Raw genomic sequence first — 27,846 nt, forward strand, 5'->3', positions numbered from 1 at the left:
ATATAAATATGTCTGTCTGTCTATCTATCTATATCATATGGACGATAGTAATAGGAGAAGCTCCAAGCCTTCATGAACTTTTAGAGAAAAGTTAGTGAAATAAATGTATATAGTAATAAGAGAACACTATTTAGGTTGGAAGGGCTGCACCTCCGCAGAAACGATGCTGGTCCCGGCTGATTCACAGCAGTGGCAAACAACACCTCCAGGGGCGGAGACACAGGTGGCCTGCCCTGCCCTGCCCCGCCCCGCCCTCGCTTGCTCCACCCCCGGTCCTTTTGCGCAGGCGTGAGGAGGGCGTCCCGCGGCTCGAGGGGCGTGGCGTGGCCGGCGGCTGGGCGGGGCGGGCGCGGGCTGGTGGACTGGTGAGGTGGCGTCGGTGGGAGCGCTCCGCCGCGGTTTGGCGTGATGCTGGGGCCCCAGTCCGGAGCCCGGCGGCTCTGAGCGCCCGAGCCGCCCCGGAACATCATGGCGGAGACCTGCGAGCCCACCCGCCCCTCGGAGGACGAGGACGAGGAGCGGGAGCCGCTACTGCCTCGGGTCGCCTGGGCCCAGCCGCGGAGGGGCGCGCCCGGGAGCGCCGTGAGGCTGCAGGCGGACGAGGGCGCGGCTGTCGTCTGCGAGCCCGCCACCGAGGAGCCGCCGGTGGTGTCCGGAGACGGGTTGATCTCCGCGAGCTTGTCCACCGAGCTGGACCGGACCCGCAGCGCAGGCTCAGGTGCGACTCATGCGCGCGTGCAACCCGCCCCTCCCTGCCTCAGTTTCCTCTCACCTTTCCCCCTGTGGCAGGCGATCAGGGACCACTAAAATCTCACTCTGTAGGCTTCCCAAAAGAATCAGTTCAAGTGGGAACCAAACACTGAGGGAAACTTCACCCAGGACTGTGACGTAAGTTGTTTGTTCAAGTTTGGACTTAAGTTCTGAATTAAGAACTCACAACGATCCAGAAAGTTCTCGTCGGAGTCATGAGTTTACATGAGTTTATCATCGGGCGGATGATAGCCGAGAGATGAAAGGAAAGAATGACCATTTGCTGCTAGGGGACAAGTTTCAAAACTTTCTATTAAATGTTGCTATTGTGACGTTAGCCAGAGAGGGCAGAGGCGGGTGAAATACTGCCGCCGCCTGCTCTCTGCCAAGTATATTTGTGCGCTTAAAAAGAAAAACACCTTTTCATTATCCTGTGGGCTGATTTTAAGTGGACCTCTGAAAAAGAGGCTAACCAAAAAAAAAAAAAAAAAGTTTAAAATTAAGGTATGCTATTGCAGGCCTGGATGTCTGTGTGGTGAGTGTGGCTGGTGGAGTGGAGTTTGGCTGAAATGGAGTAGATTTGTATGAGATCCATCTGGAGTCTAGACTGGCTTTAAAGAAAAAAAAAAAACCAAAAAACTCCTACTTGTTGATGTTGTTGATGATAGGATGGATCCAAGGAAGTGGTGTCTGCACTATTCGAGAGCCTCATTCCATATAATCTTTTATGGAAAAGCCATAGGGAAGGTAGTAGTTATTAATACTGACGTTGTTTTTACTTGACCTACCAGTGTGCTAATGAGACCTGAAATGATTTGGGCAGAGCAAATCAAGAGTTCTAACTGAACTTTTATTCAAACACAAGTCCTCTAAGCAAGAGACCTAAAGGAAGTAGTCTCTGAAACGCATTAAGTACGAGTCTGCCCTTACCACGACCTTAGCTGATGGGTGAGTTTGCAATACAACACTGAATAGAGCAAAGGAATGTGAAGTTTTCCACTTTGACAAACGAACCTCTCTGTTCAACCAGCTGCAGTGGACACTTTGGCCCTATCTGAGGTAGACTCTAGTCTGTGAGGTATCGGAGATCCATATGGTGGCCACCTGCCCCAGAGTTACCTTGTGTGTTAGACTTAAATAGAGCCTAAGGTCTTGAAAAACCTTTACTGTTTGACTGGGTTGGATAGGTTTGTTTCGTTTTCTCCCTTTGTTTGTTGTCAACACTTATATTAAGGCTAAAAAAAAAAAAGTCAAACGGATAAGCATGTGGTAGTTACAATGCAACAGGATTATCAGAACTCTTAGCTTCTCGGTGGTGATATGTAGATCAGAGTTTACAGTTTGTTAAGATGATTTTTTACATTAGTTCTCACACCACCACAATGGGTTAGTTGTCACTGACCTTCTGAGAACTGAAAATTAGTAAAACTGTAACTTACTTGAGGAGTAAGTAGTTTGCACAAAGTCACGTATCCAGGAAGTGGTCAAGTTAAGACTGAGCCACTTCTTTTCTCTTCCAGGTCCTGAACTTTGTCCGTTTTACTATGGGAGTCTGTGTTACAAAACTGCTTTGGGGTATTATGTAGGTTCTTCTTTTTACTGGGATTTTTTTTTTCTGATTCTTTATTTTTAATTTTTTTAATAGAATTTTAAAAATAGTTTCAAACTATTAAAAACTACTTAAAGTACTTAAAACTAGTAAAAGATTTATGATTGAATAATTTAACTATTTTTACATTTAGTTTATCAAAAGTGTACATTAGCTCTTTTGTTCTTTGCTGTACCTACTATGCAGTTGTCATGAGAACACCTTTAATTTTAAGATATGCTTTTAGATTAATATTGACATTTCTGGGTTTTTTGTTTGTTTGTTTGTTTTGCTTTGTTTTTTCGAGACAGGGTTTTTCTGTGTAGCCCTGGCTGTCCTGGAACTCACTCTGTAGACCAGGCTGGACTCAAACTCAGAAATCCACCTGTCTCTGCCTCCCAAGTGCTGGGATTAAAGGCATGGGCCACCACTGCCCAGCCAATGTTGACATTTCTTGTGTTTAACTCTTTTATTTAAACAAACAAGAACTTTACGTTCTTGAGCCAATGGAGAATGTCGTGCACCAATGATCTTTATATTAACAATGTAACTAGATGGCAGATTCTAGAAAGTCTCATAAACTATAGTGTTATTAAGTCAGTATTCAGACATCGTAATCAGTGAATGAGGTTGTAATAAAGATGATAGCTAATACTGGTATACTAGTTGCACATGCTGGGCAGAGTTCTCTGCACTAAACATGTAATAGATCGTAACTAGCCCTATGAAATAAACACTACTTTGGATTCCCACATAAAAAAGCAAGCTTGGTTTGGTGGTACATACCTGTAATCCCAGCACTTAGCTAGATGAAACAGAGGGACAGCCTTGAATTTCAGGCTAGCCTGGGCTGTGTATAGTGAGTGCCAGACTAGCTAGGATGCATAGCAAAACTCTCAAAAAAACTCCAAAAACAAACAAACAAAAAACCCTGAAACTAAATAAAGGGTTTTTCCCGAGAGAAGCAGGGGGTAGAGAGGTGACTCAGCAGTTAGCAGAGGACCCAGCCCTCACTTGGTGATTCACAGCTTTCTATAACTCCAGTTCCTTGGCAGCTGATGCAGTCTTTTCACCTGTGTGGACACCAGGTATGCACGTGATGCACATACATACACAGGCAAAACATTCACACCATAAAAGAAAATAAATCTAAACTATAGATATAACTTCCCAAAGTCTGTTTCAGTGGAAGGAATCTCATAACTGGTGGTAGCTTTTGCCTTATCGGGGGACTCAAGAGGCCAATAATCTTAATTATTTTAGGGCAGGTGTTTAAGAATATATGTTTCTTTGCCTTGACAGTCCACCATACCTGAGCTTTGAAAGTAAACAATTATGGAACTAAAAATTATTACTCAGCCTGCCAGTGCTCAAAATACAGCTGTTGCAAGCTGAGTGTGCTGACGCGCTCTGTAATTCTAGCAGGAGTAGAAGGCTGAGGCAAGCAGGATCAAGCTTGGGTTTAAGGTATATAGTGAGTTTAATGCCAGCCCAGCCTGATTCAATGTACAAAACAAACAAAATTCGCATCTATTCTTATCAATTTCCTACAGAAATGGACATCATTCATCAAATATTTGATTATTTACTGGGCACCAGTAGAAAGTAAGTCTTGAGGAACCCATAGTAGTAAGTAACCTATATCAAATGGTGGCCTGTGGTTATCTGCTCTATCTCCATATAGCTTTGTAGTCCAGTGGACCATTAGATCACTTAACACAGTTCTGATGGGCTATGTATGTGACCTGACAGGGAAAGCTGAGGGTTCCTGGGAAGCCTGGGAGCCAGGTCTTAGATGAAAAGACCAGGGGAGTGGCATCAGTTGAAACCCTTGAGGCATATTTAATCACCAAGCTCATTAGCACTTTTTCTAGAAAGGATTCCAGTAAGATGTAGTAAGGTTAGTAAAATGTAGTTCTGATCTTCAAGGGAGGATAAGTTCTTGTTGATTTCTTTAAGTGAAAGTATGTTAAGTTACCTTGCCTGCTTACACTCATCTAACCAAACAACACAATAGCTTTTTAGATTCTCTTATTTTCCAGAGCACCCGTGACAGCCTTTGATGTGATCAAATGGACACTTTGTTATCTTTTTAGACGGATTTCTTGTGGTCCACCCACATGCTAGGTACATGTGATACATCAGAAATCAGAACAAAGTTCTCAGCTTTCCCAGATTTTAGGCCATTTTGTTACCGTTTTAAATGTGAACAGGGAATGGGAGTTGTGGGCAGGAAGTTTAGTTTTTTTATGAGAATAGTACAGACAGTTCAGAGAGGAAGCTGGATGGGCATCTTTGAAAATCAGAGACCTGAATAAGGCTGGAACTTGACTGCAAGGCCACCACCTCTTAGAGGAGACCCAAATAATGTTGCAAAGATAAATTTGAGATTCTCCTTGGAATGTATATTTTGAGGACTGAAGTAATAAGTAAAGCAGCCACTGCTCTTGTAGTGGATCCAAGTTCAGTTCCTGGCACTCAGCTAGGGCAGTTCACATCACGAGGGGCCTGATGCCCTCTTGTCAACTCGAGGGGCACCTCCACTCACACATACACATAACCTTCCACCACGCACATATACACTTAGTTGAAAATCCTTTTTTAAGAGAGAAAAATTTGAGAATTTTCTGACATGTACACAAATCAAAATAATAGTTATTCTTAAAAAGTGTGAACATAACTAAAAACAAACCAGTCAACAAGGGCCAGGAGTATAGTGTAGTGTAGGGCTACAGTGGTCCTCAAGGGGCTTTAAGCTCAGTCCCTCTCATACAACTATGTCTTCTACTGAAACTCGAACCAGATGCCAACAGTTCTTCAAACCAAATTATCCATAGCACATTAGGCACAAACCAGTGTGGTATCTGTGAGTGTTCTTCAAGTTAATCCTGTTTCCAGTGTGCATTTAAATCACCTGAATGTGAGGAATTGTAGAATATAATTGCCAAGGACACAGTTAATGAAAAATTAGCTACTGAAAGCCAATTGCTTTGATTTAAAAATAGTTGAAGCTGCCTTTTCTCTCATGATAATTAGGACCATTTATTTGTTTGTTTGTTTATTTTACATATAAGTACCTTTGTAGATTGTGTTGCTAAACTCAGGCCATCTTCAAATAAGAGAATGGACATTTCCAGTGGGGAAGATGCTGTTTCATTAAGGGCTGAGAACATCCTAGCTTATTGTACAGAAATGCCTCTTGGTTGATCTGATTTTGGCGGAAGCTGAATTACTAAATATTTAGAGAGTGGTTATGGAGTCCATGACAGCAAGGAAGAGAGTGTGTGTGATAAACTTTAAAGTGTGACCTATGTGTCAGTTCAGTAACATTTAGTAGTCACCATGTGCATGGAGTATCCTAAGGAACTGTTGCAGATGGGAGAGGCCACAGTGGTCTGAGTTGAGTCATCTTAATATAAACTAGTAGTGTATGGCAGGATCCTAAGTAACTAATGTAGCATTGTAAAGCCTCTTCTTTTGAGTTGATATCAAGGCTAGAGAGTCTATGTTCTGCAATGGGTTTCTTGGTTCTGGAAGCCTTGTTTTAGGGAGAAACTGTGGAAAACTGAAGCATGGGGCTGGAGAGCTGGATCCCTGGTTCAGAGCATTTACTGCTCTTTTGAAGGACCTGGGCTTGGTTCTCAGTATATGCATGTCAGACTCACTGCCATCTGTGATTCCTGTTCCTGGGCCTCCAGGGCCCTCTTTGAGCTTCTGTAGGCACCAGGTACTTGGTGCACATATATACATGCAAGCAATGCATATAAAATAAAAATAAATACAGCTTTTTGTTTTTAATCTCAAAAATAAAAGTGGGGGCATGACATAGGCTGGGAACGAGGATATGGAAATCCTGAACACTTTGATGTAAGAGGAAGTGGACAGTGAGAGACTGGAGAACATGCAGTGACTCTCGTCTGTGTGAAGAACTGTCACAGAAAGAAAGGGGGTAAGTAGACTTTGGATTTGCTCCAGATGGCAGATCTAGGATAGAGAGCCAAACTGCAAGAGACTTCTTTTCTGAAAAAAGGAGTTTATGTTTGTTTTCCTGCATACAAAAAATATTAGTAAGGAAAAGAGATGCTATCTCTTTGCGATCATTTTGTTACATTCTCTCTCAAGATCACTTCCTGGTGATAGTTTTGGAAGGTACCTCAGCACTAGGAACAAAGTTGAAAAAAGTAACGTTTCAAGATCACTTTAACCCATCCACTGGGGCTGCAGAGATGGCTCTGCTCTTACAAGAGGACCTGGGTTCAGTTCCCAGCACCACGTAGCTGTTCACAACCATCTATACCTTCAATTCCAAGTCAAGAGGCTCCAGCACTGGCTTCTACCTGCTTAGATGCCAGGCATGCACAGTGTTGCACATACCTACATCCTGTGCAAACATTCACGCACAGGAAATATCAATATTTTTAAAGGAACCTATAAATCTCTGATGTGTAAGAAATACCATTTGATGATAATGGTTACTGGAGCCTGTATTATTCCAATAAATATAAATGCCCACTATATACTGATACCTGTTCAAACTCTCCAAAGTTAAGAGTCCCTCATTTAATTCTTAATTATTTTCAAGGGACAAACGGATTGTTTGGAATGAGCATCTCAGTTGTATAGACATGGTTAAAATACTTTGCTTATTTTTAGGTAGGTGAAGTTATGTCCAAATAATTCTTTTTGTAATATTTTTGTCAGCAAAGACTTTCTTAAAAAGTAAATAACATTTTTATTTCTGTCTGAATTAAAGTTGATTTGTTTTGAAGTTTCATAATAATGTACATAGAGAGTTGAAGTACCTTCCAAATTAAAATGGAAGTGGCTTTTGGTTTGTCTTTGCATTCTAAATGATTCACTCATCAGCAGGTGATTATTAAGTGCTTATTATGTTCTGGAAACTGCAAGTCCTGAGGACACACCAGTAAAAGAAATCCTTGTCTGTTCAGAGCTGACAAAACAAATCAGGAGATATGTTCAGATAAAGCAGAGATTAGCAGCAGTTGGGTAAAGGGAAGTAGAGGCAGGCCATAAGGACATAGCCTTTGCTTAGAGTGACATGGGAAGCTCTTAGGCTGTTTGGTACAGTTAGGGATATGACTGTGAATTGGCTTAATGTACTTTAGGAAGGAGTTGATAGAGCGGATTTTATTGTAGGGGAAGAGGTTAGAAGAGTCTGTGGTTTTGGATACTTATGGCTGGTTTATACATTGGGTGAGGAGACTGAGAGGGGGAAGTCGTTGCCGATTACAAGATTTTTGATCCAAACAACTGAAAGATACAGCATCAGCAACACCTGGATTAGGGCAGAGTGGCTGTGTTTGGGAGAGGTGGTAGAGATAAGTTACCAAGTTCTGAGGGTAGTAGGTCTTGAGCTGTCTTTTAGCAGCCAAGAAAAGAGGTTGGGTTCAGTGTGGGAGTTGAGGGTGGGAGCTGGAAGTGGTGTGAGTGCTGATACTAGACCTGGGTGATAGGTGATTAAGTCAGTATACCGGAAGGAAGGAGTAAAACCTGCTGAAGGAGTGTGGGAGAGGTGCTGTAGTGACTAGGGGGCAGCTTGATGTAAATGTCCCTGCAATCCCAGTGCTGTCGAGGCAGAGACAGCAGATCCCCAGGGCTCACTGGCTAGTCAGCCTGGGCTAATTGGCAGGCCCCAGTTCTCAACAAGAGACCCCTGTCCATTCTCCTAAAAAAAGGTTGGGGTTGGGGAGGTGGTTCAGGTCAGGGAGGTAAAGGGGCTTGCTGCCATGCCTGATCATCAGAGTCTGATCCCAGAACCCATGTGGTGGAAACTGAAAAGATTCCTAAAGTTGTCCTCTAGCTTCCATGCATGAGAAAGGCACACATGCAAACACACAATAAATAAGTAAATGAATGACTAAATAAATGTTTGAGGGGAGGGAGTTAGAGAGATAGCTCGTCAGTAGGAGCACTGACTGACCTTCGAGAAAACCTGAGTCCGTGTAGCTCTAGTCCCATGGGATCTAATGCTCTATTGTAGTGTCCCAGGGTACCAGGCACAGACATATTTCTAAGTAAAATGCCTATACACATTGTGGGGGTGAGGGGATAGAATTTTTTTTAAAGGATCACTCCTGAAGAACCCATCCAGAGAAACACCCCAGTGTTGACCTTTGACCTCTGTCTGTGTGCAAAGGAACACACAGGCACTTAAGGTCAGCTAAGAGGATCATAGCTGACTCTCTGATTTCCTTTTTCTGTCCCTTACTGTCCTGAAGCCAGTCACACAGGTCCATAGTGAGAGCATCCACACAACTGGTCTAATGCAGTAATTGCTGTTATTTCAGAAACAAACACATTCTTGGAAGATCCAGAATTTGCTGATATTGTGTTGAAAGCAGAGCAAGCAATAGAAATTGGAGTTTTCCCAGAAAGAATCTCTCAAGGGTCAAGTGGAAGTTACTTTGTAAAGGATTCTAAAAGGGTGAGAACTTCACATATATTACACAAATTTTTGGAAGACACTACTTTAAATGTGAAATGTCTGTGTTTTTGAAATTATTTTCCTAATATATTTGTTCCCTCTTTTCCAAAATAAAGGTCAGTGGTTACTGTTGTTAATATAAAAGTGGAGCCAGTAGTATCCACTTGTAGCTTTTTGTCCTCATATTTTTAGTTTGAAGCATTTATCTTTTATACCCATGCTTACTTGAGGATCTGTTAAATGCGTATTCATAGTCCCTCCTTTATAGCCCTGCTATCATATTAGCCAAGAACAGTGCAAGTTGGAACTTTCAAAGCCTGTGTAATGTCATTTCCCAATGCTTGAGTTAGTTTTTAAGGTATAGTTCAGTGCCCCAGGACTATTTTCCTGGTAGTATGCCAAGGAAGAGAGGCATGGTGAAGCTTGCAGGCATTGGAGTGCAGTTCACTTGAAGTGAACTCTGACTTTGGAGTGGAAAGGAGAAGTCGATATGGACTTTTCCACTGAGTTCAGAGGTTTTCAGAAATGGAGCTATCCTTTCTAAAAGCTTTCTGTGTGGTACATAATCCACAGTCCTTTCTTCAGGAAGGAGAAAGTTTAACATTTCAACCCTCTTCCCAACAATTGAAGTTATATTTTAAAAATGATTTTTAAAACATAATCCTATTTGTTAAAAAAAAAAAACTAGGTATAGCATATGTGCCATGATCAGATCCACATTTTTTTGGTTTTGTTTTGTAGGGGAGTAGGAATTTTGGAGACAGGATCTTGTGTTTTCTGGGCTGGTGAACATCTTATCTGCCTGCCTTATGAGTGCTGGGCTTACAGGTGTACGTATATTGCCTGGTTTTAAGTGAATCTAGGGATAGAACCCAACGCTTCATGCATGCTAGGCGAGTCCTCTGCCAGCTGGGTTATTCCCAGCCCAGTCCCCCACCCGATTTCTTATCATGGGAACTGTCATTATTTCAAGTTTTGTTATTGTTATTGTTATTGATGATGATGATGATGATTTTTGGTTTTGAGATAGCCTTCCTCTGTAGTTCATGCTGACTTAGAACTCATTCTGTGGCAGCAGAATGTCTCAGCCTCTCAAGTGCTAGGGGTCATAGATGCGTAGCCACAAGTCTTACTTCCAGGCTTGACTTCTTAAATTGTTCTTCTTCTTTTTTTTAAGTTAATTTTTTTTAGAATTTATTATATTATAAAGAAATTATGTTTAAATTGTATTTTTATTTCTTGTCTAAGATATCTGAGCCATGAATTTAATGAATATATTTTATTAGATTAGTACTAACAATTGTAGAAACTTTTGGACGCCCATAAACATTTTTTTCTTCTTTATTTTTTTCTTTTACAACAAAAGTTTTGTTACATGTCTCAGGCTAGCCCAGAACTCACTATCTTCTTGCTTTAGTTAACCCACTAAGTTCTTGGATTACAGGTATGTGCCACCATCCATGGCTAAAGTTTTTCTTGCTGGGAGAGAGTTAAGAAGGGTTCATGAAAACCATATCTGGAAAAACCTTAGGTGAGCGCTGCTGACAGCGTCGATGTTCAGTTTATGTTCTTTGTTAGCATTTTTAAAGAATTACTTGAGTACATACTATGTATCAGGAACTGTTCTGAGTACTGGAGATAAACTCTAATGGATTCCTTCTCCTTTTTAGAATATTCAGCATGCAGGGAAAGGAGGTAGTGAGTATCTAATTGGATCTTTATTAGATCATAAGTACTACACAGTACTGCTTGCTTTCATAAAGTGCAGTCTGAGATAGGAGAAATTCTTAAGCTTGTGAGCTTGAAATTAGCCCAGGCAACCTAGCCATAAAGAGAAGGGGGCAGGTGGAGTTGGGGACGGGGGCATAATCTAATGTTATTTTGTAAGAGCAGTAACATAGAACATATGAAATTAATATGGTTAAATGGCATGAAGCTATCTAAGGTCTAATGTCTTGCTATCTAAGGTTTGTCCAAGCAAATTTTGAAAAACACTGATACATAGAATTGTTGATTTTAAATGCAATTAATTCTTAGAATGTGATTGGCATCAGTCATCTTAGTACTTGGGAGTTATACATAAATCTTATTTATTGCCATGCATTTTGTAGATTGTAATCCATCTGTCCTTTAAAAACTAATAGGATTTCTACTTTTCCCTCCCATAGAATATTATTGGTGTGTTTAAACCCAAATCAGAAGAACCTTATGGCCAGCTGAACCCCAAGTGGACCAAATACGTCCATAAGGTTTGCTGTCCCTGCTGTTTTGGCCGAGGCTGCCTGCTTCCTAACCAGGGGTACCTTTCTGAAGCTGGTGCCTACCTGGTGGATACCAAGCTTCAGCTGGGCATTGTACCTAAGACAAAGGTAAAGGAAAGCTTGCTTTACAGTCTGAGTACCTGTACTTAGCTTGCTTGTGGACCCTTGAGTGAGGACCCCAGTGATAGAGCCTGGAGTAGAACCCCTTCGTTATACCTCAGGGGGCCGGAGCAGCTGGCTCCACGCACTTGGCTATAGCTCCATACAGTAGTGAAGGGCGTGTCTTTTGTTCCTGGGAGGTCACAAGATGCTAACAGAAAGGAGAGAGGACTAGTATTTAGAAAGCAGAAAAGGATGAGGGCTACTAACGTGCCTACTATATTGCCACTGTCTTCTTCGGGGGCTTTATGTAATTTTATTTGATGCCTTCTCAAAAATGTTTGTTCTTAATTCTGTAGCTCAAGGCTCTTATTTTTTTCCCACTGGAAACTTTAGACTGCTTTTTATAGCTTTTTTGAAAGAAATACATGCCATTTAAAGTTCTCTCCCCTTTGTGGTTTAGTTCTCTGGGAGCTTTGTTACAGGGTTAGACTCAGCTCATTATACAGTTGATGGTAGGTGTGAATAGAAATACCATGACCCAAACTCTAACCATTTTTCTAGGTGGTTTGGCTTGTCAGTGAGACATTTAACTACAGTGCAATTGACCGCGCAAAATCAAGAGGCAAAAAGTATGCCTTAGAGAAAGTGCCAAAAGTAGGTAGAAAGTTCCATCGGATAGGACTTCCTCCTAAGGTAAGATCCTCTGTAATAAGCTTTGCTTTCAGAGGAGTTGGACATGTATTTCTAAAGCTCATGTATTTCCTAAGGTCCTGGGATGAGGCATGTGACTAGACATCGGGCATCCTGCTGTAGGCTAGAAATAATAAAAAAGAAAAGCCTTTCTCCTCCTGAGCTCAAAGTAACAAGGAGTTCCAGTGCAGGTGAATAAAGATGCTTAGAAGGAGCTCTGAGAGGCTAGAAAAAAGATGCCTCGAGTGGAGTTCCAGTTCCCAGTGGAGCACTTGCCTCGCATGCATATGCAAGGTTCTGTATCCAGTCTTTTCTGGGAGGGGGAGTTACTGAATTAGGAAGAGTGAAGAAGACATGGGTTAAAAGTCTCTGGAAAGTTACTGTGGACAGTACAGGGTTAGACTTAGCACTAGGTTCCAATCTCAGCCTTTCTGACGACAGTTGCAGTTTTGTAAAATGAGATGGAGACTGTGCCGTCTTCACAGTTGCTAGGATAAGCTGAAGTCATGCATTCGCATCAAGCACTTGGCACATAGCAAAGACGCAGTAAATGGTGTGTTCGTGCGTTCACTGCTAGCCAGATTTATTATTGATTTACCATTTTCAACTAAACCTAAGGGTCTTTTGGCACCTAGCTAAGCAAGGATGCAGAGAGCTATTGAAAAGAGCGTTCTAGAAAAACCTTTAGCATTTATTTTTAATATATTTGGTTTATAATTTTATTGTTTCTATGCAAGTGTCTAAAGATTTTAAGTGAAAATTGATAGTTAACATATTTTTCTGTTTAATTACATTCCAGGCAGTTAGTTTTGAACATTTTTATCATTTTCTTGGATGAGCTAAAATAAGTGTGACTAAAGGAAAACCTTTAGGAAGTTTTTTGTTGTTGTTGTTGTTTTTTGTTTTGTTTTGTTTTGGTTTTGGTTTTTCAAGACAGGATTTCTCTGTATAGCCTTGGCTTGGCTGTCCTGGAACTCACTCTGTAGACCAGGCTGGCCTTGGACACAGAAATCCACCTGCCTCTGCCTCCCAAGTGCGAAGTTTAAATTTCTAACAAGCATGTAGGGTTAAGCCGGTGGGTGAGCAGGCTTCTTCATGGCGATTTATTTCCTTGCATTTGTGAGGCAGGATAGGTTGTTCATTATTGTATATCATCTACTGATGAAATTTATATTCTGACATCAACTTATTTAGCATTAAACTCCTAATTTTAATAATAAAAATGCACCTTTAAATGGTCACACCTTCAAGGAAAAGACTAAAGTCTTTAAGCCATTTGAAAGGCCACAATCAGTTGATTAAATCTTTAAAATGTATGGCACGATCTTTTATCTGCCTAAAGAATCCATTGTATTTTACATTTTTTTTTAACTTCATGTTATGAAAAGAATACAGAAACACCACTTCATTGAGAAAATTGTATTATCATGAAATAACCAAGACAGTGTACAGTTTGGTCTCTCAGTTAAAATCATGCTGATGCCTATTTTAGGAAGTAGCCTTCTTAAGGGTGTCACCTTCAGGGCACATTTATTCCCTTTTTTAATTTCTTAAGATAGCACCCTAAAAATCTTGGGGTGAGCCTTTTTTTTTATTTGTTGTGTGTTTAAGCTAATATGATAAATCATAAACAATGCTTATCTAGATAGTGTTAAATGTTATTTTTCTTGCTGTGCTTACATAACATTTTGTAATGCTATTGCTAAGAAACTTAAAAAGCAATGCCTTTGTGTTTGTACTTTTTCTTTCTAACTATAGTTCTTGAAATTATAGATTGGTTCCTTTCAGCTGTTTGTGAAAGATTACAAGGAGGCTGAGTATTGGCTTAGGAGGTTTGAAGCCGAGCCTCTGCCGGAGAACATTAGAAAACAGTTTCAGTCCCAGTTTGAAAGATTAGTGATTCTGGATTACATCATCAGAAACACAGGTACGGGCTTCTCTCACTTCCTCCATCTCTTCAGCTGTCAACCAGCTTCAGGTTACTAAATCAAAACCATAAATGTTGGTTGAAGAGAGTCCCAAGGCCCAATCATCTTTGCACTGACCTTCCTGGGCAGGTAGTCCTGTGCTGAGGGCCTGATTCATACTGAGACACAAGGAACACTTCCTGTCCCCTCAGGTGGAGTAGCCTAAAAGCAGGACAAAGCCAGAGACTAGAGATGTCATCTACGTCTATGAAAAGATTCTTAGTTTGATATCACATAACTATTAGATCATTTGTGAAACATTGGGCTTTTGTGTGTGTGTGTGCTGTGAGGGAACCATGATGTAGATATGTCAGAGCTCTAGTTCCCAAGACACTTGGGTCAGTAGTTCATGAGAACCTATTCACCATGTGTCTTCTCAGCTATCCCCCACGTGGGCTCAGGCCTGTGCTTCAGAGGCCTCTGGTGGTTCTTATGCAGCTTGAGAGCTACTGCTTCAAATTTGTTTTCCATCACTTACATCAGCTTCTCAAAAGCATCATATAATTTTCTCAATTTGACTTTAATTAAATGGTCTTAAGTTAATATTAAAACTGGTCCAGTGTACTCAAATGTTGACATTGGGTGAAGCTGCTTTGACTGTGCCTACCAGCCAGGGTGAATTGCTTTCTTACTCAAGTGAAAACACTTTATCTTTGAATTAACCTTGATCTAGCCTTTGCCTTTACCTTACAGGGTGGTTCTGAGGGTCAGATCAGTTAATACAGATAAAACAAGTAGAACAATAATCTGCCTGGAACAGAGGAAAGTTTAGTAAATGTCAGCTTACATTGACAGTGTTTTTAAAGTTGTGTTAAATCATAACTTTTCTATTCTTAGTTAGGGTTTCTATTGCTGCAGTGAAACACTGTGACCAAAAAGCAACTTGAGGAGTAAAGGGTTTATTTGACGTATACTTCCACATCGATTTTTATCATCAAATGAAGTCATCAAATGAAGTGGGAACCTGGAGGCAGGAGCTGACACAGAAGCAGTGGAAGGGCGCTGCTCACTGGCTTGCTCTCCATGGCTTGCTCAGCCTGCTTCCTTATAGAAAACCCAGGACCATCAGCACAGGGATAAACCACACACAGTGGGCTGGGCCCTCCCCCAACAATCACTAAGAAAATGCCTTACAGCTGGATCTTATGTAGGCATTTTCTCAGCTGGGGTTCCCTCCTTTGAGGTAACGCAAGTCTGTGTGTCACATTGATGTAAGACTAGTCAGCATATCTATGGGGAATCTGCTACAGTAAACCAAGGAAGATCTCAAAAACTGGGCAATTAGATTTCTCCCCTCAGTGTGAAGCCACACTATCTGTAAGTATCAACTAACAGACTTTAATTTCTTTTGAAAGACAGGGGAAATGATAATTGGCTAGTCAAATATGATGAGACGAAATATGCAAAGAAAATCGAAAGTGAGGTAAGGAAAATTTAGTGCATAAAAGTATGTGTTTAGTTTATGTAACAAACAGATTTCTTGAAGTTGTTCTTTACCTGTTGCTGCTGGCGATGGGGGTTTATTTGTGTTGTTTGGTTTTATTTATTTTTGACTCAGGGTCTCTCTCACATAGCCCAAGCTGGCCTCAGACTTGCTCTTTAGCCTTAGTTGACCTTGAACTCTCCTTCTGTCTCCCATGTGATGGATTCTTGGTTCCTCATCCCTTTCCTCTGTTCTCTGGTTTCTTCTGTTATTTTGTTCACATTGCATTTTGTATGTGTGTCGTGAAGTGGGGGCTTGTGTGCAAATATATGTGAAGGCCAGGGTCAACGTGGGATGTCATTCCTCAGAAGCCATCCGCCTTGCTTTTGAGATGGGCTATCTCATCGGAGCTTGCCCCGTAAGCTGGGCTGCTGGCTGTTTATTGAGTTCCTGGGGCCTGTCTGTCTCTGACCTGAGCCATACCTGGCTTTTCAATGGGTTCTGAGTATAAAACTCAGGGTCTCGGGCTGGTGCTGCAAGCATTTTACCAACAGAGCCATATCCCCAGCTCTGTACTATATTCTCAGAACAAAGACCACCCTCTCCCCCCTTTCCTTTCCTGCCTTCCTATCTCTTTCATGTGCATATTGGAGAACAAAGTATAATATCCACTCAGTACTTTTGTATAGCTTTGGACATTTTTAGAAATACCACCTTTACCCTCTTTTTATTCAATAAAGGCTTCTGGTAATCTAGGGACGTGTGAGTATTTACTAATTATGTTCCTTCTGAGTATTTCCATTCAATGTTAGGTAATAATGACATTACATACTAAAATGGAATCTGTGTTTTACTTGTGAATTATATCTTCGGAACTTTTAAAAAAGTATTTCTACTTATAACAAACTGGTTTAAACTTACATAATAGGTTGTATAAATGTTCCACACTATCAGAATTACAGATTCATTGCTAACAATTTTGCATACCTGTCTTAGTTACTTCTACTGCTGTAAGAGACACCATGTGCCAGAAAGGGTTTATTGGGACTTCCAGAGGATTAGAATCCATGACCGTCATGACAGGGGCCATGACATGAGGTTGGCAGATGTGACACTGGAACAGTAGCTAAGAGTGCATATCTTGGTCCACAAGTACAGGGCAGAGAGAGCTGACTGGGAATGGTATGGAATTTTAAAACCAAGCCCCAGTGACACATGTGCTCCAACAAATCCTCACCTAATTTTTTCCAAACAGTTCCACCAGCTGGGAACTAGGTATTCAAACTCATAAGCTATTGGGGCCGTTTTCATTCATACGTTCAAATTTCAGATATTTACATAAGATACACTTTTAAGATAATTTTTAAGTGTAAAAGAATGTATACACTGTAGACCGTTCAGTAATTTCCTTACTGTTTGATCTCTGCTCTCGTTACCACTCAAGCTGTTGCATCACTTTGCAGTGTTTGTGCTGTTGAGTAGTTATACAGGAAGTTTGAAAATTGGTATGCACAGTGCTTAGCAATATCAAAAGACAAACTTTAGCCATAAAGTAACTTAAAAGTGTGCTTAGCAAAAGAAGCTGTGATGGAGGCTGGAGAGATGCTCAGTGGGTAAGGGCACCAGCTGATTTCCAAATAGCCTGGGTTCGATATCCAGCACCCACAGGATGCCTTACGGTCCTTTCTGTAACTCCAGTTCTAGGAAATACGTCGTCCTCTTCTGGTCCTTGTGTGTGCTATGCATACATGGAGGCAAAACACCCAGATACATAAAATCAAACACTTTTTTTAAAGAAAAGTAAGAGTAGGCAAATAGCCAACATTTAAGCAATGGGTTGTATTGTAAGAAATTAGTATTTTCAGACTCCAGAGAGAAAAAAGTTTATAATATAATCTCATTCTTTAAAAGTAACAATTATGAAATATTTATTATTTATAAAGACTGTCTCTTCTTGTATGATTTTGTATTCTTTATGGAAACCTAATTTTAATTTTATAGATTTTCCAAGAGAGCATGCACTTGAACCTCAATAAGTATTGTGAGTAAATTGATCATTTTGAAATATTTTTTATAGAATCTGTTATCAATAGATCATTTTTTTCTCTTCTTTAGGAATCAAATTGGATTGACAATAAACAATTGCTCATTAAAATAGCTGCAATTGATAATGGGCTAGCATTTCCCTTTAAACATCCTGATGAATGGAGAGCATGTAAGTATTTAGAGTTCTCCTAGATAGGAAGAGAACTGACCAAAATGGAAATAGCAAAGGAAACTAGATAACGTGCCATTCATTTAAAGCCCTGGGGCTTTGAAGATACCTGTAACTTGGGTCTTGCTATTGTTTGTATACTTTTTTGGATGATCTTATTTGGTTTGGGTCTTGGAAATAAGTTTGATAACTCTAATTTCTAAGGTATTAACATAGGAATGATGTATCACAATGTCTTGGTAGAGGTGTATGCTGCTAGAGCTTCTTTCCTTTAACGAGATTCAGACCTCTGTGCCACTTCCGTGATGGTTTAGTTACCCTTCCTGTCTCTCCTGCTGCAGAATGATTGTTTTTGATACATTTGGAGCCAGTTTTTTTTTTGTTTGTTTGTTTCATTTTGTTTTTCAAGACATGGTTTCTTTGTGTACAGCCTTGACTGTCCTGGAACTCTCTCTGTAGACCAGACTGGCCACAAACTCAGAGATTCTCCTGCCTCTGCACTGCCTCTAACCAAGTTCTGGGATTAAAGGCATGGGTGATCACTGCTTGACTATGGGATATTTTTGTCATATTTTAAATTGTCTGTGTTGTGAGTTTCCCCTCTTCCGCCTTGACAAGGTTTCTGTGTGTAGCGCTGGCTGGCCTGGAACTCACTCTGTAGGCAAAGCTGGCCTTGAACTCAGAGATCCATTTGCCTCTGCCTTCAGAGAGCTGGGATTAAGACTGGTGCCATCACACCCAGCCATGCTTGGCATTTTCACAGCATCCTTTAGTACTGTTTTCCCAGTTTTTCTGCAGTATGATGTATGACCTATGTGAATATTTTTCATAGTTAGTAGTTTCTTTGTCATTATAAATATCATCAATATAAAGGACTGTATTTGAAATAATATGGGCATAAAGTTTCCTATGTTTATTTATTAAAACTTGTTAGTTATTAGTCCCAGAATGCCCTCAACTTGTTTTTAACTTAATTTGTTAGCTTTTGAGAGGCCATATCTGATTTTTAAAAATGAATTTCTTCTGTCATTTGACTTTGTGTTTCATATGCAAAAGACCCAGGTTTAATATTCCTGGGTTCATTTGTGTAAAATGTAGTACACTTTATTGTTCTCAGTGGTTTTTTGCATTTTTTTTCTGTTGTAATATTGCTACATCACCTTTTATTTTGTTAGCATTTGCTAGTTGTTATTCTATACTTTTGTTTTTAACTTCCACAATTCTGGTTTAGGTATATGACATAAAGCATCAGCTGATTTCTTTTAACCCAGTCTGAGCCTTTTAGTAAGTAGCTTAAAGTGTCAGTAAATTTGGAGTTACCTGTTTTTTTTTTTTTTTAAAGATTTATTTATTTTATTTATGAGTACACTTTAGCTGTCTTCAGACACACCAGAAGAGGGCATCCAATCTCATTAAGGATGGTTGTGAGCCACCATGTAGTTGCTGGGATTTGAACTCAGGACCTCTGGAAGAGCAGTCAGTGCTCTTAACCGCTGAGCCATCTCTCCAGCCCGTTACCTGTTTTTTTAATTTAGCATAAATTCTGATTTGTTTGCTTTTCTTTTCCTGTGTTTTGTAGAACTTATGTGAAATGTCTGTGGTTGCATTTTATTTTTCCCACTAATCATTGGAAACTTATATGCAATGGTAGATTTCCCATTAAACATCTGGGAAGTTTTGCCCAACATGCGGTTGGGGAGCAAGAGTCTGGAGCTTACAGAAGAATTAATTGGCATTAAGGGTGTAGGGATGTTTTACCTGTCATCTTTATAGTGAACGCGATGGCTTTATTTACTGTCATCCAGGGAAATCATGGAGAACATACACCATTGCCTAATACAATGCCAGGAGCATAAATACGAAGTAAAAGTTTGATGAGTGCCCAATGAATGAAGGGAAAGGGGGACTAGTAGGGTCTTGGAGACAGTAACAGTAAAAGAAGGCAGAGAAAACCAGCAGAGATGGGGAGTACCTTCCTTACAAGACAGAAAGAGAACTAAGAGAGTAGTATCCGCAAAGCCACAGTGGAAGAACTTAATAACCTGTGTGATGCGGCACATCACTGAGGCTCAGTAGCCTGACAGCACTTGTGCTGTGAGAGGTCCTTAGGCAGGCCTGGAGGTGCTGGGTGGTGATAGTGGAAGTTGAAGGACAGGGATTGGAAGCAGAAAGAGACAAAGAATAAGGGCCTTTTAAATGAAATTGTTAGAGATTGGAGAGGAAAAGTAGCTTAGAGGAACGTGGGCCATACACGTAGAACATAGAGTTTAAGTCTCACACTAGGTGAAGAGGTGGATAGAAGTAAGGGAGGACCCTAAGGGCAGTTGACTCTTCTCATTGCCGTGACCAGGTGCCTTACTGAAGCAATGTAAGGGAGAAGGAATTTGTTCTGTCTCGTGGTTGAGAGACACAGTCCATCTGTAATAGGGAATGGATTAAAAGCATGAGGCAGGCCTGTGCCTACATGGTGGTGCTTCTATAATCCAGGATCTGAGAGGCAGAAGCAAGTGGATCTCTGAGTTCAAGGCCAGCCTGATCTGTATAACTTGTTCCAGGATAAGTGGGGCTATAATAAGAAGCTATTGTCGGGGAGGGGGTCAGACACATGCGGCCAGTACTTTACATTTTAACCATTTAATTTAACTACAATTCCCTAGCTCCACTCTGTAGCCCTACATCAGCTGCTTAAGCCCCATGTCCAGAAGGTTCCACAGCTTCCCAAACATCATCACATACCAGGTATTCAAAACGCATGGTGCTGTGAGGGGCATTTCACATTCAAACTATAATAAATAGAGTTATCCAGTTAGTGATTCTGGAATCTACCTGTGTCTCCTCTCATTCTAAAAGATTCCACTCATCTTCTAGTCTTCCTAGTGTATTGCTAAACTACTTCCTAGTAGTAGGCTCATAAATGATTTTTTTTTTTATCCTTTAAAGCCATTTATGTACTTCCTACTTACTTAAAGTCTTGGAACTTTCTCTCTGTACAAGTTCCTCAACTGATCATTTGTAGCTGTGGAAGGCAGGGGATCTCACCCATGGGACTTGATCTGGGTGTGTGAACGACCAGGTTCCCACCACTTTCTTAACCCCAAATGTGATGTGTTCTGTTACGGTTTTTTGAGATAGGGCTATTTGAATTAGGCTCACTATCAAATCCCACCTCTTTATTTGTGTGAAGCTCAGAAACAGAACAAGCCCAGACAAGACCTTCCCATGCCTTCGCGTCCTGACTGGCCATCTGAGCTTGGAGTCTGAATAGCTTGTATTGTAAAGGACGATTGTGTTCTAAGAGTTTCTTTTTCCTTTATTTGGGAGAGGCTGAGGATTATAGGAACGCACTAGGTAACCGGGAGTCTCAACAAGCTGTTACTCAGTACTCAATAACATGTTCTTTCCCACTAGATCCATTTCACTGGGCTTGGCTTCCTCAAGCAAAAGTTCCTTTTTCTGAAGAAACTCGTAACTTGATTCTACCCTATATTTCTGACATGAACTTTGTACAAGACTTGTGTGAAGATCTTTATGAACTTTTTAAGGTAAACATGTTTTATTTGGACAGTGTTTCAGCTTCGCGGGTATACATTTATTGTTTTCCATGTTAGATTTTATTTTTTATTTTTATTTCTTTGATGCTAAGGGTTGAACTGAGGATCTTTGGCATGCTGTACAAGGATTTGACCACTGAGTTCATTCTCAGCTCCTGTATTGTTTTGAATGGCCATTAGGACTGTAGAACAGGCTGCGCCACTCATGCAGTGCCCAAGTCTTCCTGAGTTTGGGGGCTAGAAGTCTGAGGTTAGGTTGGGGGCATGGCCGGCTTCTGGAAGGCGTGCTTCCAGCTTGTGTTCCATTGACTTCTCATTCATTACACCTGCACATGCTATTCAAGAGCAGGCTAGCTCTGGGGCTGCTGCTTCTACGGGAATTAGCCCCATTCCTGGGAGGTACACCTTCATGACTTGATCACCACTCAAGAGACCTCATGTCCAAATGTGTAACATCAGAGACAAGAGTTCATCCCACAGGAGACACATAAGCCTTTTCCCCATAATAAACATCATGCTTTCTTATTTATATGTAACTTTAAACATACAACACCCCTGCGACACTATTTTTATCATATACTATTAGTATATGGATGTTTAGTCTGCATGGGAATCTGCATGGGGGGCCTGTGGATGAGGGGGGAGCACAAAGTCTAGAAGAGGCCAGAAGGAGGTTGTGAACAGCCATGTTGGTGCTAGGAATCAAAGTGCCAGCACAGCCAGTGTTCTTTACCACTGAGTCATCTCTCCAGCCCTAACGTGATTTTCATTTAGTACCAATAGCTTACTCTTGGCTGCAGATGGACACATGTATGCATAGTTTTTAAGGAGGAAAAACTAGGCAAAGGTTTTTCCATATGTTAATTTTTATATTTAATTTTAATCGTCAAAAATGCAGTGTTTAAAAATAAGCTACATTAAACTTCATTATAGCATAGTCTGGCACAATAGAGATGAATTAACAATTTTGTTTTTGTAATACATACATTTGTAAAGTTACATATATATATACACTGAGTGTTAAATCAAGACTTTTTTCAAGTTGGATTTTTTTTTTTTTTTGCAAAATTACTCTTTAGATTGTAATGTGTGTTTTGTGATCTGATAGGATTTAATTCTTATAAAAAGCTTAAACCCATTGAGTCATATTAAATTCTTTCTGGAAAAGTAGGGGGTATAAGCAAATAAAACTTGTCTTGATTTCTGGGCTTTTCCAAAATGACATCAGAACAGGACAGTCTTCTCTCCTGTTTTCAGTAGGGAGGCTTTTTTAGGGCCTTCCTTACTACACAGAAGTGTTGGTTTGTTTTAAAGTTCGGTATTTGTTTTAAAAATGTTGGTGTTGGGAACTATGTTAACCTCCTCCCCCCCCTTTCTGTAACAGACTGACAAAGGATTTGACAGAGCTGCTTTTGAAAATCAGATGTCTGTGATGAGAGGCCAGGTAGGTCACTGTTCGACATTGTTGAGAAGAAGGTCTCCTAGAAACAGTTACCAACTTTCCCCACTGTGACATAGTGTGGCCCCTAGTACTACCTGTCTTGCTGCACCGAGATAGTTCAGGTGATGCTGCTGAGGTTGATTTAAGTAGGGTTGCATCTCTGTTGCCCAATAAATTAGCTATTTTCCCCTCGTGTGTTGTTTGTTTAGCCAGTTGTTTGCTCAGTGTGATTACCTTCTGTCCCTTTAAGTACTCCACATGGAATCCAGCTTGCACAGTGCATGTAGGCAAACATTCTCCCACTGAACTACATCCTCAGCCCCATTTGTCCCCATTTTGCTATTTTCTATGTGTTCTTATCTTTTTCTTCCTAAGATACAGTTGCATGAACATTTCCATACCAAATGCTTTTGCCAGTAGGTAATTTTCTACTATGTAGAAAAAAGGAAGATATGAATTATTACAATTATATCTATGGTGCAGTCCCAGCACTTGAGAGCTAGTGGCAGATGAGTGTCTGAGCTGGAGGCCAGACTGGTCTACATAGCTAAGTTCCACGACAGCAAGGACTACATAGAAAAGACAAGAAAAATTATACCTGGCACAGTGATGAACACCTTGAATTCTAGCATTCAGAGGCAAAGAAAGGAAGACGATCTTTCCAAGTTTGAAGCCAGCAAACTTGGCCTCACCTACATAGCAAGTTCTGGGTCAGCCAGACCTACAGAATGAGACACTGACATACTGTCTGCCTCCCCAGATATATGAACAAAGGGGTAAATTAGCTATCAGCTATGAATTGAGGTTCATAGACATACCTACATGACCCAAAGTAGAAATTATAAGATATTTTGAATGAGCACAGATTATATGTATATATTATATACAGTAAGTTATTATATATACACACACACATATATATGTATATATACACACACACATATATAGTAACAAACCAGTAAAAGCATGTGTGTATGTATGTATGTATATATATATATACATATATATACACACACATATTGCTTTTTTTGGTTTTGTTTTTCCTATCTGAAAGTAGGGTTTTAAAAACTTTTTTTTTAATGGATGACTTTCTGACTTGTTTCATCTACTTGGGCCTGCTACACACTTTCCCCTTCTGCTGCACAGTTTACCTGTCAGTGTTTACTGATCCTTGGCCTCTGCTAAAATGAAAGCAGAAATCCTGTGTGTCTATTTCAGCAGTCATCTCACAGTAGCACACAGAAGAAACAATCTTGGAAACGATAGGAAGGCAATAAGACCAGTCAAGGAAAACACAACTCAGAAATTATGGATATAAACTGCACGCCTAGATTGGGCAGATTTACCATTACACTACTCTATTCCCCAGCTATGAGATCCCTTATAACTTGCGGTTTTTCCAGGCCATGTGCTTCTCCTCTTCCTGCTCCTCTGTCGACTTCCTCCTCCTTCGGCTTCCTCATCTGTCGACTTCTCTCAGCTCCTCCTCTTCCTTTTCCTCTTCTAACTCCTCCTACCTTAGCTCCACCTACATATCACTCTTTCTGTTAAAATAAACTTAAAAAAAAACTTTCTCTCAAAATACAGTAGAGCATAACTACACTAATTTGTATCCGTAAGGTAGAAGATAGACCTAATACCTAGTCCATCATTTTGTTGACTAAACAGAACCTCTGTCATCTCTCCTAACTAAAAGACTTAGTTCTAAACCTGGCTTATGTCCTGGCTTTAGAATGCATGTCAGCTGAAAGCCATCCTCTCAAGTCTGTTCTCTCAAAGCAAATAGCCTGGGTTGGCTATGAGACTGTAAGTCTTCAACCCAGTCAGAAATCCAGAATGACTGAATTAACTGAAATTATGGGAAGCACAAAGCATAGCTTCTAAAACTTAGCCAATTTATAGAGACTGCTGAAACCTGGACAGTCCCTAAACCTCAAAAACATTGGAGCATCCAATCTTCAGCCTTCTGGCCTAGGATCATCTGACAGACCTATTAATGCAGAATTTTTAAGGGCTGATTACTCTGTCTTGGCAGACATAATCAGTCAACTATTCTGCAAGTGTGTCCTTTTCTGGACAGTAATTGTCTGTAGATGAAAAGAGGCAAGTTTTGCTTAGTGGCTATCTCACCACAACTGGAGTAACTCCAAAGATGCTCAGTTTCTTCTTAGAATCCAAGACAGGAAGCTGTCAGAAGCAGACAGGTCTCTAGTCAAAATGAACCTTAATGTAGAAATGTTTGTAACGTCAATTCTGTAGACTTCTGTTTTGAAAACCAACTATCCATGTAAGGCAATCTGGACTGTTGTCTGTTAACTCCTCTCAGCTATTTCTAAATAAAATATAGAAAACACCCTAACAATAAACTCAGAGCCATGAATTTGCTATTGGCCCTTAACTCACAGGCTATCTCTAATCAATTAAAAAATGTTAAAGAAAGACTGGGTCTAAGCCTTGTATTCCTAAATGTGTTACATAGGCACAATGCCTATGAGAGTAACAATATCTCACTTTTATATCAGTAAGAAATTCGTACCAATGAAAACCCTAAATATTCAATCAAAATAAATTTTGTACCATTTAAGAAATATAACTTCAGCTTAATAACAATTATACAGATTTCTACCAATACGTTATGGCTATACAATAAATCCTAGCTATTCCTCCCTGTTCCAACAAAACCACTACTTTTCCCTAGAAAGACAGCCCAATATTAACCACCTCAGTCCCCAAGCCCAGGGAATAGGGGCGCTGACTCTTCATTAACTTCTTCTAACTTCTCCCACCTTAGCTCCTCCTACAACTTTATTTGTTGAATAAGTGAGTTGTAAGGCAAGCACTTAAGACAGTATCTAAGTTTTCTATCAGTGGATTGTATACAGACTTGTGATTTCTTTAGTCTTCGATTTCACTGCTGCTGGACATCAGCACATTCTACAGTAGTTTAAAATTCCAGTTGGTAAAAGCTGTTTAATTCTAATCGTGTATATCCATGTGTATTTAAGTGTATATACATATGGTACATATTTATAGCACTTACTCCAAATGGATGAGAGTCCCTTGTCTTTCCACAGATCTTAAACCTCACTCAGGCACTGAGAGATGGGAAGAGTCCAGTGCAGCTGGCACAGATGCCATGTGTGATCGTGGAGTGCAGCAGAACTGGCTGCCAGGGCCGTGTGGTTCACCCGGGCGGCTCCTTCACCCAGACGGTTCACTGCAGGAAGCCGTTCTTTTCCTCCTGGTAGCAGATGTAAGGGGAACAGCTGTGTGTTGTTACTGTGCTGATAAAATATTACAGTGATGTAAATCTGCTGCTGAGAGCACCAGTCGCCAAAACCTCAAATAATTCAAGTCTTTAAATATATAGAAAATAATACTATATTTTGAATGTAATCAAAAGTTTACGATTTTTTGTCCAAATATTACATTTCTATTTCAGGGAAGATGTGCTATATCTCCTATATTGTATTTTTATAGAAAAATTGTATTTTATGTTGTTACTACTTTAAAAAGTAACTTCATGGTTTACACATGCTAGCGTGACTGTATTTCTGTAGAATTCCAGCTAGAAGAAAAAGGTTGACTTTGAATACAGGAACATTTTATATACTTTTTAAACATGAGAAGAATCTTCTTGCATTCATTCCAAAAGACTTTTGAGCATGGCCAAGCCAGAAACTGCTCTTGTAGACTCCAAACAGAGTAGCCAGTGGGTAGAGCAGTCAGTGATGGTAAAGCGACCTTCATTTTAAAAGCTGCTGTTTTAAAACTGGAATCAAGTGCCCAAAGGTGGTCGTTACCAGGAACCTGAAAGTTAAGATTCAGTGACAGACTTAGTTAAGCTAAGTGATGGACGACCATATTAATTTTTGAACTTTGGTATATTTGTTGATGAATTATTCTGTTTTAGTGAAGGGGAAAAATCTAAAGACATCTCCCCCTCCTTTTTTAAAAAGCAGGAAATAACTGAGAATTGAATGAAATAGTGTGAAATTAAGGGAGATCTCCAGTATTTTAAAATTACAACATTGCCCTAAAAATTCTTGGTTTCTTTTTCTCATATGGGATCAAATAATTGTAAATTAGTACTTCAAAACACTAATCTTAATCAGTTCAGTACTGCAGTTAGTGTGAAACATCACTTGAAAGTAAACCATCCCCTGAAGTGTATACTGAAGTCAGGAACAGTGCTCAGGCACTCCTGGGGCAACTGGAGGTTGATCTCACCACTCACTTTTAAGTTGCTGTCTTAGATTTTTTTTTTTTAATGAGCTATTTTTGTATGAAAAGGCGGTTATGTCCAGGTGGTTAAATTAAGGTGTGTGCAGACACAGTCTCTGTCACATCTTTACCTCCATCTTGGAAGATGTAAGGAGTGAACATACCACTGCCCTGAGGAGTCGGTTGGAAACCTGCGTCCTCCTACCTCGTCTGACCTCCCATTAGCTGGCGGTTGAGATAGTGGGAACCTGACTGGAATGTCAGACTATACCACCACCTGTTGGTAAATACTAGTCATTGATGTGTGCCTTTGTGTGTTCTGCAAGAGAGGGCATAGTTGCCTCTGCTGTGGTACGGCTTTCACAGACGATTTTCTTTTCAATGTTTTGAAAATTGCTATTTTAATTTTTATAACAGAGAACCTAGTAAATTGCTACTGTTTTTTAGTCGAATATTGAAATAATTCAAGACTATTTTTTAAATGTCTGACCATGTTAGAATAGTTGGGGTATTTAAAAATTACAAGTGAAAGTACTTACATTGTACTTTGTAAACATTCATGAACTTAATTCTTATTTAAATATTGTGGGGTTTTTTAATGAGCATATTTATATTGTCAAATATGATAAGCAAAAGGAATAAAAATTCTTGTCTTGAGGCTGCATTGCTCCGTGTATTAAATGTTTAGAATGCTTCTAGTTATGTTGTAAACAAGAGGTAACTCAGGGTGAAAGGGCTTGTTCTGTCTTACCTGTTGGAGAGCATACAGTCATCATTGTGGGGAATGCAAGAAAACCAGAAATGGAGGCACTTGGTCACACCACACCCACAGTAAGGATGCATAGACTGGGCAGGACCGGGGCTGAATTAAAAAAAAAAACAACAAAAACAAAAAGCAAAAACCTCAAGGCCTGTCCTTGTGACCCTCCTCAAGACCCAACCCTAGTTGGGGACAAAGTATTGAAACACACAATCCTAAAAGGGAACATTGCACATTAAAGCATTGGGCCAGTGAACTACATCCTGAGGAGCCTGCCTTTGCAGTGCTTAAGGAAACACTGTAGGAAATTGGAGACATGTTAATGAAAATGATACCATTCTTCTTAAGTTAGAGTACTGTGCTAGTAAGCAAAACCTTACTGAAAACACAGCATGCTTTAATGAGGCTGCTTCTTCAGGGTCTAAATGT

The 27,846-nt window shown here is 40.2% G+C and overlaps 1 protein-coding gene across 2 annotated transcripts; it reads left to right on the forward strand.

Annotated features, from left to right (window-relative positions):
* Positions 1-323: 323 nt before the first annotated feature.
* Positions 324-27,321, forward strand: Pi4k2b (phosphatidylinositol 4-kinase type 2 beta). Of its 2 annotated transcripts, none has more exons than XM_028765325.1 (10): positions 324-718; positions 8,647-8,783; positions 10,952-11,152; positions 11,708-11,839; positions 13,610-13,763; positions 15,159-15,226; positions 17,342-17,441; positions 20,850-20,983; positions 22,377-22,436; positions 25,508-27,321. In XM_028765325.1, the coding sequence occupies exons 1-10, from the start codon at positions 469-471 to the stop codon at positions 25,679-25,681; spliced, it is 1,410 nt and encodes a 469-aa protein (XP_028621158.1). In that variant the 5' UTR covers positions 324-468; the 3' UTR covers positions 25,682-27,321. The 2 variants fall into 2 exon arrangements, with proteins under 2 accessions (XP_028621158.1, XP_028621159.1); XM_028765326.1 differs by having other exon boundaries at positions 361-718; positions 13,625-13,763.
* The last annotated feature ends 525 nt before the right edge of the window (positions 27,322-27,846 follow it).

This window comes from Grammomys surdaster, unplaced genomic scaffold (genome assembly GCF_004785775.1).
Source record: "Grammomys surdaster isolate TR1022 unplaced genomic scaffold, NIH_TR_1.0 150, whole genome shotgun sequence".
In the NCBI taxonomy this organism is placed as follows: domain Eukaryota; kingdom Metazoa; phylum Chordata; class Mammalia; order Rodentia; family Muridae; genus Grammomys; species Grammomys surdaster.

Bases quoted from the DNA above. Each gene is read 5' to 3' on its own strand.
- Pi4k2b (XM_028765325.1), top strand. From the start codon at position 469: ATGGCGGAGACCTGCGAGCCCACCCGCCCCTCGGAGGACGAGGACGAG. The intron at 20,984-22,376 runs GTAAACATGTTT...TTTCTGTAACAG, and splicing joins ATCTTTATGAACTTTTTAAG to ACTGACAAAGGATTTGACAG. The intron at 22,437-25,507 runs GTAGGTCACTGT...GTCTTTCCACAG, and splicing joins TGTCTGTGATGAGAGGCCAG to ATCTTAAACCTCACTCAGGC.